General features: G+C 35.1%; 1 protein-coding gene across 3 annotated transcripts in view; it reads right to left on the bottom strand.

Moving 5' to 3' along the window:
* Nucleotides 1–12,124, bottom strand: part of LOC117174831 (multidrug resistance-associated protein 4-like) — a 146,080-nt gene that overhangs the window by 97,429 nt on the left and 36,527 nt on the right. For 2 of the 3 annotated variants that reach the window (XM_033364210.1, XM_033364211.1), the window contains exons 2-3: nucleotides 9,788–9,898; nucleotides 6,860–7,253 (exon numbers count right to left, since the gene is read on the bottom strand). In XM_033364210.1, coding sequence (XP_033220101.1) covers nucleotides 6,860–7,253; nucleotides 9,788–9,898 — 505 coding nt within the window. Of the gene's footprint in view, nucleotides 1–6,859; nucleotides 7,254–9,787; nucleotides 9,899–12,124 lie in introns of those variants that run through there. The other variant, XM_033364212.1, reaches the window with a different exon arrangement.

Here is a 12,124-nt window from a genome sequence, read left to right as displayed (position 1 = left end):
ATAATGATTTAAAGTTTATTTTAAAATATATTTTATGGAATATGACATTTTTTATGAACGTGCCAGTGAAATTCTGTTCGTCTAATGTTGTTTGCCAATGCGAAACGTAATCTGGCTTGGAACTGTCGTCTTAACATCTAAAAACCGAAAGAACAATTTTCCTATCACTGGGAATTATAATTATATTTTTATAAAAACGTTAGAATATATAATAATTAAGAAATTGGAAAATACATACGAGAACTTTATTAGACGAATAGACTAAGAAAGTCCGTAGAAATTGCAGACCACAAAATTAAAAGTAAAAAATAAATAATATTAAAGAACTATATATAAACAATATATAGAATGAAAATTATAATTAATAATTTTAGAATTAGTGGAAAATATATGAAACCGTAATATAAATTACCCATCGACTTATATTTGTGATATTTATTAAAACAACCAAGCTTTACAAAGTTATAAATGTAAAAATGTTTTAATTGGCAATTTACTTTCAATCCAAATGGTTCTTGTCCAAGCTAAGTTTACCATCAGTGCGCCTCGAAGGTGTGCCGAGAGTTGCTTACAGCGCTCCAAGTGGTTCTTGGCAAACTATATCGATTGGTTATTTCTACGGGGAGCGGTGGGTAGAGGGGAAGTGACTTTTTTCGCCGGACGCGCCGTCTATATTTATGGCGGACAACTAAGCCCGCATCGCATCTACGTTTATAATATCTTTGCCAACACTCAAATTAACGTCGTGGAACGTCTCCGACTGCACCCAAGTGCAGTGCTGGTAACGAGTGCCCCAAACTCTCTTACGCATGCGTCGCGCTCGGTCGCTGATTCGTTGCTTTTCGCGCACAATTTGAAATGATGAAAAATAAAATTTTGATTGTTTATTATGAATAATGTCATTTCAACTTATATAAATGTTCATTAGACAGATATTAATGAATCTTGATAAAAAAAAAAAATTATTAAGGGCATACTGTGTAAAAAAAAATATCCTTCGGTACTCACTTGTATTTTTTTTGCATATTTTTAATTATTCGAAAATTTTGTTATTTAAAGTTTATTAAAATATTAAGATGCGCGCAAACAGCAACAAATCAGAGACCGAGCGCGACGCATGCGTAGAAGAGTTCGGGGCACTCGTTACGAGCACTTCCCGAGTGGTCGTCTGGAACGCACCCTTTGGGTCGCACGTACCTTGTCCGCGATTGGCGCGAAATTTAAGATGGGTACTTAAAAGAATTCTTTTTATCAAATAAATAGTAATTACAAAATTAATAATTGAATATTTATTATTTTTTTTTGTTTTTGTTTTTCGAATTCATAGATTTTATGCAGTTAATAATAAGTTCTTACATGCGTTTTATGAACTTGTATCTTCCTGTTTTAATGTTATTTCTTTAACTTCTTTTAATTATATATTTTTATTTTGCACAAAATAATTTTTTTAACTCTGTTCTTCGTATTTATTTGAATTCAAAATTTCAAAATGTTTTTAATGGATAATAATAATAAATTTATATTTACTTTAGCAGATTTGAAACTGCATTTATAGTGCACAGAATGCTTTTAGATGTGGTCCATTCTTGCAAATATTTTATGAGGGCATCGGCGTGCGCGAAATTTGCGCACACGATTTGTTATCTGAGTAAAGTCACGTGATGACGTTTTTTAGCATGTTCTGTGAGTTTAGTGTTAGTGTTCACAAATTTTTGTGTTACCGGGAGTCCCATTAAGAGGTTCACTCCCATGCGTTTTGCGCTGTCCGACGTTTATTAGCGCATCATTTAGTGTCTTCTGGATCCTACGATACTATGCAAAATCTCCCTTATAATAATTTGCCGAAAATGTACTCTTGTATTAAATCACAAAGGAATAGTGTTCGCTATTATTACCTCATGTGTTAGGTAAGGAAAAGTGGAACAACGAATGTCCAAGAATTTGTTAATGTTTGCCACAAATGGATACCCACGAGTAGCTCCGCGCATATGTGCAGTGCTGTTTGTACTGTCACGTGTTCCACTCACTCCCTTGTGTTATATTTTGACATCGCGATGCATATTAAGGTGATGCTCGTATTTGTGTTTATTTTTTTATTATAACATCTAGTTATAAAACACTTTATGGCTGGAAAAAGAATACATACTCAAAAATATGTTATGCTATTTCATTCACCACAATTACTCCCTATTTTATGTATAAAGACTTTGTACAAAAATAAAAATATTCGTTTTTAGGTTTGTTTTGGTATCGTATTCCTAAATGTGTAGAAACATCTGGACTGGTATATTCAAAAAGAAAAACAAATACTTACTCTGCAATATAAAATAATTCTGACATATATCGAATGCTATCTCTAATCCAGATCTGCTTCGAAAAGTATTATTCTGAGCCTATTAGAATAGAAAAAAATTATTTATACCGTAACTATATGACTGACGTCAGCGAACAGAAGATATGGCAACGTTTCATCCGGTCCACGTGCTCTAGTTTATACGCGAATTTCGAATAACACGCATGCTCACACGCGACGTTGCCAAACTTAGGACTGTGACTTTGTGAGTCAATAACAAGTCGAAGCATTGTCTCAACTTACTTGTTACCTATCGAAGATACTTCCTCAAACTTCAAATATGTACTTTTTACTTTTATTTAAAAATTCACTTTTTCAACCCGCAACCTAGAAATCGGAAATCGTGAGAGAAATGTTTAAAACACAAGTTCACATTTCAACGCGTGTTGTCATGGCAACCGCCAATGTGCATGTACGTGGCGTAACTCGTGGGTATGCATTTGTGATAAACATTAACGAATTGTTTCACGTTCGTTCTTTCACGAACCGTCCAATTTGGAGCAATTGATTTTTGGGAAATTTTGAGAAAATTATTTTCAAACTTTAGGGTCAATACGGTAAATCGAGGTACACAATTCAAAGGTTATACTTTGACTAACGATATTTAGAATCTTTAGAATATTTTCATAGCAAATTTTTCCCAAAATAACTTTCAAACTTTTGCGTTCAATCCCTTTTTTCAATTAGGAAGCATGTACGTGAAGAATTACAGATGACAGTTGAAGATTGTAAATAACAGTCATAATCAGAGCAAAAATAAACTAAAATCTATCAATTTTGCAGAATTGCACTTTCGTCAACATCAATATTCATTGCTGAAATACGTTGTCTCTCAAATTTTTTCCATTTATAACAATAATAGTGCAATCTAAACAAAAATTTGAATCTGATAGAAAATTACATGGATATTAAAAAAATACCTATTTCGAAGTTTTGTACTTCTAAATTATTATTGCATTTTTCTTACAGAAACATAATTTTCTTTTCATTCAATATTTTTTTTTTATACACTGTTTTTATACTTTCTTGTATTGGCGTAAAAAATGGGAATATGCCACAAGTGCGTTTATAATTAAGATTTAAACATTGTTTTAACTTAAAGGCGTTGAAATCAGGAATCAACCTCAAAATGTAATTACTTCATTTTACTGCACAAATACTAGAATTTAATCTTTTTAGATAACACAGCCACACAAAAAAAATAAGTGTGTGGATCTGGTAAAAAGACACACGTATTCCTATGGATTTTGGGGCGCTGAATTCAAATTGGGTATCACAAATCACCCATCACGTCATGGTTGAGCCATAACCTCAAAAAATGACGAAAAATCATGCACTGAGGCAAATAAATTTCAAAATAATGCCAGTGATGCAAATTTTCACTTCAAAAACATGTCGACAACTGTGAAGGATCAACCCTTGCCTGATATCAACTTATTTAACATAACTTTACCAAACAGAACCTGACCTCACCTAACCTGAATTAACAGAAATTTATTGAACTACACGTAAAACTCTGGAAGCATATTTTCCCAGTAGCAAATATGTGCTACATCGAATGGGTCAACTCGAGCCTAATCTAGAAATAAATCTAACCTAGCTTAACCTAACCTAACCTCACGAAACACAATTAAACTGATTGTGTTGTCCCGTTGTATTCGCGGTACCGTTTGAATCAGCTTAGGCTTAACCTGCGAAGAGGTCATACCTATCCTAACCTAAAAACCTGACCTAACCTAGCCTAATCGAATGAAATTCAACCATACGTGTAGCTATGTAAGCGTACGGTTCTTAGTCTTTAATGTGTGCTATATTTAATAGGTTAACCCGATCTTAACCTACAAATGCAGAAAAAAGGACACGTTATAGCAGGCAGAAAATAGTCTGATGTAGGTCTATAAATCAAACTAATTACGATAAAAAGCAAGATAAAATGTAAACACGAAAGATAGTATAAATATATCCCTTAGGTTTAAGAAAAGCAGAGAGAAACATTTTTTGAATAAAACTCTTATTCATTTGCAGTTTTAAGTTATAATTCTACATTTAATTGATACAAACATTGTCAGGTTAATTGAAATGGGATCAATTCTACTTGTAGTTCTAAGTTTCTCCAATGAGTCATATGCGTCTAAATTTTTAACCACCTGTAGTACAATAAAATGAATTTTGTTGTGTTACTAGGCAGTCTGATAAGTCCCTGAAAAATGAAACACGGAGACGTTTTTTTGGCCAAAGTCGGTTTTATTTTTCAACATACTCTCCTTTTAGGTCGATACAGCGAGTTTCAACGATTTTCTAACTTTTTGATACTGTCCGAAACGTACTCGATCGGAAGGTCTCCAAAACACGCCTCAGTTTCAGCTATGAGCTCCTCATTTGAGTAAAAACGCTTACCGGTGAGCCAGCTCTTCAGGTTAGGGAACAAGTAATAGTCGCTGGGGGCCAGGTCTGGTGAATACGGTGACTGAGGAACCAATTCGAAGCCGATTTCATGCAATTTTGCTTGTGCAACTAAGCATGAATGAACAGGCGCATTGTCGTGATGATAAAGCGGTTTTTTCTTCTTCAAATGCGGTCGTTTTTCGGCGATTTCGATTTTTAATCGGTCCAAAAATGATGAATAGTATGCTCCGGTTATGGTTTTACCTGTTTCAAGATATTCCACGAATATTATGCCATGTGCATCCCAAAATAAGGAGGCCCTAACCTTTCCGACCCATTGTTGCGTTTTTGGACGTTTCGGAGCACTGTGGCCCGGTGGAACCCACTGCTTTGCCTGTTGCGTTGACTCAGGAGTGTAGTAGTGGATCCAGGTTTCATCCATGGTTATGAATCGGCGCAAAAACTCGGTCGGCTTACGCGAAAATAATGCCAAATTCTGCTGGGAAGTTGTCACACGAATTCGTTTTTGGTCCACTGTGAGCAAACGCGGCACCCATCGCGCGCAGAGGTTCTTCATGCCCAAAACTGAATGCACGATATTGCCCACACGTTCAAATTATATGCCTACAGCATTAGCTACCTCTCTCAATTTCACTTTCGGATCATTCAACAACATATCGTGGATTTTTTCGACATTTTCTGGTGTAGTGACCTCTTTTGGGCGCCTAGATCGTTCAGCATCAACTGTGCTCATAGGGCCACAACGAAACTCGGTAAACCACTTATGAATCGTTCCAATCGACGGTGCAGAGTCCGGGTAATACTTATCCAGCTTGGCCTTGGTCTCGGATATCGTTTTCTTGCGAAGATAGTAGTGTTTGATCAAAACTCGAAACTCAGATTTTTCCATATTAAAAAAAACTCGGAGGTTAGTCGCTTCTCAGTGTTGTAACTTGTAAATGCGTAAACATAAATGGCTGAAGTTTTGACAGGCGCAATTTGAAGGATCAAGCTCGACGTTAAGCAAAATTTCAAGCTCTGCGTTAAGCAAAATTTCGTTAGGTTCTGTTAAGTTAGATTCATTTGTAGGTTAAGATCGATTTAACCTATTAAACATAGCACACATTTAAGACTGAGCACCGTACCTCTATGTAGGTTAAGCCGAAGCTGAATGAAACGGTATCGCAAACACAACGGGACAACACAATGAGTTTAATTGTGTTACGTGAAGTTAAGTTAGGTTAGGTTAGGTCAGGTCAGGTTTTTTTAGGTTATGATAGGTTTGACCTCTTTGCAGGTTAAGCCCAAGCTGATTCAAACGATACCGCAAACACAACGGGACAACACAATCAGTTTCATTGTGTTTCGTGAGGTTAGGTTAGGTTAGGTTAGGTTAGTCAAGGTTAGCTTTATCTCTAGGTTAGGCTCGAGTTGACCCATTCGATGAAGCACACGTTTGCTACTGGGAAAATATGCTTCCAGAGCTTTACGTGTATTTAAATAAATTTCTGTTCATTCAGGTTAGGTGAGGTCAGGTTCTGTTTGGTAAAGTTATGTTAAATAAGTTGATATCAGACAAGGGTTTATCCTTCACAGTTGTCGACATGTTTTTGAGATGAAAATTTGCATGGCTGGCATTATTTTGAAATTTATTTGCCTCAGTGCATGATTTTTCGTCATTTTTTGAGGTTATGGCTCAACCATGTGGTGATGGGTGATTTTTGATACCGAATTTGAATTCAGCGCCCCAAAATCCATAGGAATACGTGTGTCTTGTTATCAGATCCGCACACTTATTTTTTTGTGTGTGGCTGTGTAATTAGAGCCTATTCCCGTTTCAAATAAATTACGTATTTGGATTGAAAAATTAAATAATCACTATATTTTTTGTGTAAAATGTATTTCTTATTCTAAGCCGAGCATTAAAAAAAGAACTTTCTACACCAAAATTATTGAAATTCGACAATTTTTCACTCTAAAGACAGATTTTATTCAAAACAGGGATATAATATAAATATGAAAAAATATTTTAAAATATATAAAAATAGTTAGTATTAGTATATAGTTAGTTATTATAGTTAGTATATAGTTATATTAGTATAAATTAGTATTAGGGTATACCTTTCTGTAAATTAAAGCTGAGGATGCTACTCTAATTCTCATTCCGATTTCTTGAGCATAATTATTAGTATGGTGCATAAAAACAGCATTAAGGTGTAACACGATGACTAAAGCTGCAGCATAAAGTAGAACTTCTTCCTTCGATTCTGTTTCTTTGGAACTACTATCCTTAAAATAGCCTATGACCCATTTTTGAACTACCGGAAGCATAGTTTGTAAGACAATAGCAAAAAAAAATTGGATAGAGCCAAGAAAAAATATACTCCGTCCAAAGGTACGAATCATGGCAGCTCTTAAACTCGGTACCTTTTCTTTCTTTTTAACTTCTTTGCCTTCATGTTCTTCTAATTCATATTCCAGAGATTTAAGTTTCTGCAATTCTTTTTTCCATTCCCTATTGACAAACACGTAATTAATTTAAAATAGAATTGTAATCTATTTTTCAAGACGCCCCTTCTGAAAGTTCGACTATTGAGGCCTGTAGAGCGAGTCAACAGTGGCCAATTTCAGGCCTCTTTATTATCCTCCCGCTGCGTGATCAATTTTGTGACCTAGGAAAAGAAAACTAGGGATAAAAATCTCAGAATATTAACTGAAGATTTTTAGGCTCTGCAAAGCTTCCGAGAAATTCTCCGCAGGTACTCAGGTGTATATTTTTAAAGGTATAGGTAGCCCGTTTGAATAGTCTTGAGTCTTTAAAATGTCCTTTTCGAAATTGAAATAAGAATACGTTCATGAATAACAAGTAGCGTGGCTTAAATTGAAATAAGAATTTGATCATGAATAACAAGCGAAAAGCTATCTCAATAGAGTAGCCGACACTCAAGGGTCCTTTGTTAAGCTTTCAGATTAAAATTCAGAAATAGATTTTTTAAATTTCAAAATTAAAAGCCTAAAACATAATCATTCGAAATCTACAAGTTTCGATTATTTCAGATATCTACCTTTTTTAACTGTTTAAAATTGAAATGATTGTAAGGGGCCGTCCATAAACTACGTAGTCAGATTTTGGTCACTTTTGAGCCCCCCTAGCGGACCGAGTAAGCGGAAAGGATACTCTAGAGATTATCCTAATAGTATCCACACAGTATCCCTTCCGTTCATGCAACAAAAACTAATAAGACAGCATGATCAACTTTTAAATCGGTAAAATTAGGATTTTACGTTAAAATTCCCATTAGAAGGTCACGGAGTAATCGCAATAGTTTTTTTTTGCAGAGGTAAAAATTGAAAAAAATATATATAAGACCTATGACGCCTGTTGACTGCTACTTACAGATGATATGTTTGAAGTGCAGCAGTCAACAGGCACTATACGGCTTAAATATTTTAAAACTTTTTACCGTTATAAAAAAAAACTATTGCTGTTACTCCGTGAACTACTAATGGGAATTTTAACTTAGAATCCGAATTTCACCAATTTAAAAGTTGATTTCACGGGATTTTGAGTATTTATTGCACGATACGAAAGAGATAATATGTGGATACTATGAAGATACTCTGTATAGAGTATCCTTTCCGTTCACTTGGTCCGCTAGGGCTCGCCTCCCCCCACGCACTATATGGCAGCTACTTCTCACACCCCTCCTCCCCCTAGAAAAACTGGTGGTTTTTTATGAAAAACATTTTTTAACAAAATTATTTATAAAAACAAAGTTTTAAATTTGTATTCATATAAGTCATCAGGTTGAATAAAAGGTGAGACTAGCCATGCATGTAAATCATGTATCACAGACAAACAAATTTTTTAAGCTTTTTGACAATCGAGTTGACATGGGTGTAGCGAATGAAAATATTTTAATGTAAAAACACGTACCACAGACGAACCACCCTCCCCCTGGCGAAACGAAGGAACCGAATAAAGCCTCTACAAAGTACCCGTGAAGACCCCATTGGGTCCCCGTTCGGTTCCTTTTTAAAAAACTCGAAAAAACAGCAATATCAACTTTTAAATTGTTGAAATTCGGATTCTACATTAAAATTTATTACAGAAGGTCATGCAACAATAGCATTATTTTTTTTTGCAACGGTAAGAAGTTAAAAAAAATATAAGACGTATAACGCCTGTTGACTGCTACTTACAGACGATGTGTTTGAAGTGTAGCAGTCAACAGGCGTTATACGTCATATATTTTTTTAAACTTTTTACCGTTGCAAAAACAAAACTATTGCTATTATTTCGTGACCTTCTATAGGGCATTTTAACGTAGAATCCGAATTTCAACAATTTAAAACTTGATTTTGCTGTTTTTTCAAGTTTTTTAAAAAGGAACCGAATGGGGACCCAATGGAGTCTTTACGGATACTTTGTGGAGGCTCCATTCGATTCCTTCGGTCCGCCAGGGTCACGTGACTCATTATAATATTTCAGTGCCCACACCCCTCTGGATAGGCTACACAGTTTATGGACGACCCTTAACGTATCTCTTTAATGGAATGAGATACACCAAAACAGTTAACATTTTAGAAATCAACTCCAAAATAGTATATGAGTTTATAAGTTATATTCATAAAATACGTATAATGAGAAAGTTCATCAATTAAAACAGATGATAATAATTTTAAGAAAAATTTTGCCCGCCCGCTAAATGGCGAATACAATAGGCCCATTATATGATCGTCCCTTCACTTTTAAAAGGACCCAAATCTCTCTGACTATTTCCTCAGATGTAGTCATTCAAATCGAGCCTGCAGATAGCCTGAAACGGGTCTGGCTATTTCACCTGAGAATATTATGAGATTTTCTATGGGTAGTGCTAGGGAATGCCTTACTCTGGCCCACCAAATTTCAAACTCTTCGCAGTCGTTCATGATTACCAATGAATGTCAAACTTTCGGCAGGGTTGTTGTGAAAAATATAGCTTTATGTTAAAAAGTAATTTACCCGTACAATATAATAAATTTAATGTAAAGAAGTTATTGCTTTACCTTTCCAGGTTATTGCCTACGATTTGAGATTTGTTACATTCCAATGGTTCGTACATGTCTGACATCTGTAAGTCTTTTTTTATTCCTTTCCACATGAGCTTTCTTAGCCACCTGTAAGTAATTCAGTTTATTTATATGGAATAATGATAAGAAATCTGCAGTTTCTTTGAATTATGAAAGCTTAAATAATTTCGAATGAACCATAGCATGTCGTTGTTTTATGAACAAAAAAAATCCTAAAAGAATATTTGTTTCATGAAATTTGGCTACTTTAACCACATGTAAATAATTTGCTGGATTAAGCCAAAACATTGGACAAAATCGAGAAAATGTTTGGTAAAATTAACCAAAAAATTCAACTAAAAACTTTGGTTGAATAAAGAAAACTGGTTTCGGCTGTTCTGATATCAAAGAGGTATACCTGATTTATATTTAGTAGCTAAATTTTGCGATTTATGGAAGGAATACTACGTGCTTGGTAGATGGGGAGGTTTGGAGTAGGTGGAAGTTGGGTAAGGTAGCCAACCGGACGCATTGAGCCGGACAGTACCGTATTATCAGCTCGTGTGTCGAAAAAATAGGTTGGTGTCCCGCATATGCTATTCTTTTTGGAGAATTAAAAAAATATTGTAACCTTTAAAATTCACATTACGCGCGCATAAAAAAGTATAAAGATTCGAATGAACCTCTCCTGCGACGCGCAGAAAAATACAATTCTACCGAGTGAAAGCACTTTATTCTTATGCATTTTGAGACCCTGAATCCGAATCCACAACTGGATTTTTCGAAAAATGCGTACATCATTGTTTTTTGCTAACTTTGGTTGTTAATAACTTTTTACCTATTCAATATTTTTCTAAACTGAAAAAACCTGCTCATTCCTTAAACCTTACTCTACACGATGATATTATTGTATATTAGCGTAGGTCTCGGGAAAATGCAGTTTTTGCAATTGGCAATAAGGTATGTTCGATGCTTCATATCGTATGCGCATCGGTTAAGCGCATCGCTTACGCACATCGGTCATCGACAGATTCATTTGTATCGACATTTTTTAGTGACTTTTATTAAACTGATTAAATTGATGATTGTGGATAATTCGTTAATAATGATAATATTTATTTAAATAACCATATAAAGCCTCTACAAAGTACCCGTAAAGACCCCACTGTGTCCCCGTTCAATTTCTTTTTAAAAAACTCTAAAAAACAGCAAAATCAACTTTGAAATGGTTGAAATTCGGATTCTACGTTAAAATTCCGTATAGAAGGTCAGGAAGAAACCGTCATATTTTTTTTTTTGCAACGGTAAGAAGTTAAAAAAATATAAGACGTGTAACGCCTGTTTACTGCTACTTACAGACGATGCGTGTGAAGTGTAGCAGTCAACAGGCGTTATGTGTCTTAAATTTTCTTAAACTTTCTACCGTTGAAGAAAAAACTATTGCAATTATTCCGTGATCTTCTATCCTCTACTTTGTAGAGGCTCCATTCAGTTATTTAAATAAATATTATCATTATTAATTAAGTATCCATAATCATCAATTTAATCACTTTAATAAAAGTAACTAAAACATTTCGATGCAAATGATGCTACCGAAAACCGATGTGCGTAAGCGATGCGCTTAACCGATCCGCATACGATATGAAGCATCGACAAAAATTAACAACCAAAGTTAGCAAAAAACAATGATGTACGCATTTCTCGAAATATCTAGTTGTGAATTCGGATTCAGGGCCTCAAAATGCATAAGAATAAAGTGTTTTTAGTCGGTAGAATTTTATTGCATACGGGATCGGACCCAGACGAATGTGGGACGTCCAAAGCATCCCATCAACGACTTCTTTTTAGGGAAAGGTTTCAGGATATTACAGAAAAATATACTCTACATTAAACGTGTAATGCTACTAGGCAGTCTGATAAGTCCCTGAAAAATGAAACACGGAGACGTTTTTTTGGCCAAAGTCGATTTTATTTTTCAACATACCCTCCTTTTAGGTCGATACAGCGTGTCCAACGATTTTCTAACTTTTTGATAATATCCGAAAAGTACTCTATCGGAAGGTCTCCGAAATACGCCTCAGTTGCAGCTATGAGCTCCTCATTTGAGTAAAAAAGCTTACCGCTGAGCCATCTCTTCAGGTTAGGGAACAAGTAATAGTCGCTGGGGGCCAGTTCTGGTGAATACAGTGGCTAAGGAACCAATTCGAAGCCGATTTTATGCAATTTTGCTTCTGCAACTAAGCATGAATGAACAGGCTCATTGTCGTGATGATAAAGCGGTTTTTTCTTCTTCAAATGCGGTCGTTTTTCGGCGATTTCGATTTTCAATCGGTC

The sequence above is a fragment of the Belonocnema kinseyi genome, chromosome 6 (genome assembly GCF_010883055.1).
Source record: "Belonocnema kinseyi isolate 2016_QV_RU_SX_M_011 chromosome 6, B_treatae_v1, whole genome shotgun sequence".
Lineage (NCBI taxonomy): Eukaryota > Metazoa > Arthropoda > Insecta > Hymenoptera > Cynipidae > Belonocnema > Belonocnema kinseyi.
This window is presented reverse-complemented; position numbering and strand designations above follow the sequence as displayed.